Raw genomic sequence first — 2,500 nt, forward strand, 5'->3', positions numbered from 1 at the left:
GTGGGGTGTGTGTGTGTGTGTGTGTGTGTGTAACTTGTCATAAATAAATAAAAAAATCAGCAGTTCTCTTATTCCTACACACTCCTTGTTCTTTCTACACATCACTCCTTCATCCTCATCCCTTCAATCCTGCCCTCCTCCTTTTTCACCTTCATCTTGTCTTTCTTCCTCTCCTCTCCTTCACTTCCCCCTGTTCCTCCTTAATCCCTTCCTCCTTTTTTCCACCTTTCATCTCCTCTCTTTCTCCCCTTATCAGTCGCTCCTCCTCCTCTTCTCTCTTTCATCCCACGATGCACTGCAGTCTGGTTAACTTGAGTTTAATTCAAATGTATGCAAATTTTATGCTAATTGGATAAAGCTGATTCGGCGCGGTTCAAACTGACCTGATCCTACTGAAATGTCACAGCAGCTCACCTTTCATCAGTCAGCTTCTTATACAGCACACCTCTCTCTCTCTCTCTCGCTCTCTCACACACACACACACACTTGCGGTGTCCTACCTCTGCACTCCAGCTCCCCTGAGCCGGCCTCGTACCCTGGCGAACACGTGCAGCTGCTGCTCGGCTGGTCCACCCACTGTCCGTCCTCGGCACAGAACATCTTCGGTGGTCTGGCTTTGGGTCCGTGCAGAGCGGCGTTCCTCACGCACTCGCCCACGGCCTCCTGCACCAGAGAGCGCGGGATGGTCTCGGGGAAGACGGACAGCGAGCGCGTGAGTGAAGGACACTTCTTGAAGAAGACTCGCACGGAGAGCAGAGCCATGCACGCTCCTTGAGCCTGGAACGCTAAATAGAAGCCTCGTTTGGTCAGAGGACCCAGACGCAGCGTCTTCACATTGAACTTCTTTTCTCCTCCTTTGCGGAGCAGGTAGTCCGCCGCCACCGTGTCCACCTGCAAAGAGCAAAGGTCATGTGTTAAAGTGCGTATAGAGTAAGAGTAATTGGTGAGTGCTTTATTGTTCCACACTCCACTTCTCTGAGGTTCTAGAATGTCTGCTGGGCACCAAAAGAGAACCTCTAGTGCACTACAGGAGTGTGAGAGACACACCCAGGGATTATGAGGGCTCTAATTAGGATTCATTCCTACAAGTTACGGTCATTGAGGAAAACTTAAAAAAGGTCAAGGGTTAAAGAGCTGTGGGTGGGGTGTGGGGTGGGGGGGATTTAGTGTCCAGCAGGCCTGCTTTTAAGTAGGTCCAGCAGGTGAAAGGTTGAGGGTGAAAGCAGCTCTATAAAAGCTCTTAGAACTCATGGTCACACTCACCTACTGACCTAACCACTGGTCATCCCCATATCCACGCTCTTAAGAAACACGTGGGTGTGGTGGAGGTGAGAGTACCTTGATGTAAGGGTTCTCCATCCAGGCGGGGTGCGTGGGCGTGGCATCATCCGTGTCGCTCTGATAGTAGTAGAGGTTAAAGGTCTCCTTGCAGGAGCGGTGGTGCGTGCTGCGAGACGAACACTCGATCATGGTGAAGCGCAGCTCCACGTAGACCTGCGAGGCTCCGCGCCGCGCTATCAGTTTACTGCGCAGCCAATGACTAGCCAAGCCGTCGCTCTGACAGATCTGATATGTCCGCACGCTGTTGTTCTCCTCGTCCAGACCGCTCACTTCCTCCCACAGACCGCTCGCCTCCTCCAGAGGACAGAGAGAGAGATTATTTAAAGCTTATGTAAGAACACTCGGTAGTAAACAACTCTCAGACACTGTTTACTGTTTAATCCACAAATGAACACCAAGAAACTGAAAGCTAAAATCAGCCTTCACAACACCGTTACTGCTTTATGACCAGTGAAGAAATAAAGAGAAAAAGAAAATATATAAAAACTTATAAAGTTATAAAGCCAAAAGTATCTGCTCCCCTGACCGGTTCTGCCCAGAACATCTGAGGTTCAGAATTGTATAGAATCTCTCTGTATGCTTTACAAGTTCTCCTCACTGGATTCCAGCCTCACACTGTCCCTGCACACACACACACACACACACACACACACACACACACACACTCCGCAGCTCCATGAAGACCTGGTCTGGAGTGAAGATCTGGAATGAAGATCTGGAGTGTCCTGCACAGAGCCCTGGCTCTGACTCAACCCCACTGACCACCTTCACGATGAACTGGACCTGGAGTCTCCTCCACATCCCAACATCAGAGTCTGATCTCAGTAATGCTCTCACAGCTGAATGGTCACTAATCCCCACAGACACGCTCCTAATCTAGTGGAAAGTATATTAGAACAGCACAGGGAATCAATCTGAACACACACACACAGGGGGGTGCAGATACTTTTGGCTGTACAGAGTGCTGGTCAGATCGTCTGATACTCCACATGCTCGGGGAAAGACAGTAACAGTACCACTGCTTATTATGGACATAATTCTGTGGGATGAAGAGGAGAGGAACTTTTCATTTTGAAAATGCTGCAGAAACGAGACACGGGCTCTATAATCAGATTAGATCATATTAATGTCCGAGAGCACGCTCATCACCTCTCATTCT

General features: G+C 49.4%; 1 protein-coding gene across 5 annotated transcripts in view; it reads right to left on the reverse strand.

Annotated features, from left to right (window-relative positions):
* The window catches only part of ephb4a (eph receptor B4a), a 39,599-nt gene that overhangs the window by 18,590 nt on the left and 18,509 nt on the right, over positions 1 to 2,500 (reverse strand). For 3 of the 5 annotated variants that reach the window (XM_058383174.1, XM_058383173.1, XM_058383171.1), the window contains exons 3-4: positions 1,339 to 1,635; positions 501 to 891 (exon numbers count right to left, since the gene is read on the reverse strand). In XM_058383174.1, the coding sequence (XP_058239157.1) occupies positions 501 to 891; positions 1,339 to 1,635 (688 nt within the window). The remainder of the gene's footprint in view (positions 1 to 500; positions 892 to 1,338; positions 1,636 to 2,500) is intronic. The other 2 variants (XM_058383176.1, XM_058383175.1) reach the window with 1 other exon arrangement.

This window comes from Hemibagrus wyckioides, linkage group LG28 (genome assembly GCF_019097595.1).
Source record: "Hemibagrus wyckioides isolate EC202008001 linkage group LG28, SWU_Hwy_1.0, whole genome shotgun sequence".
In the NCBI taxonomy this organism is placed as follows: Eukaryota; Metazoa; Chordata; class Actinopteri; order Siluriformes; family Bagridae; genus Hemibagrus; species Hemibagrus wyckioides.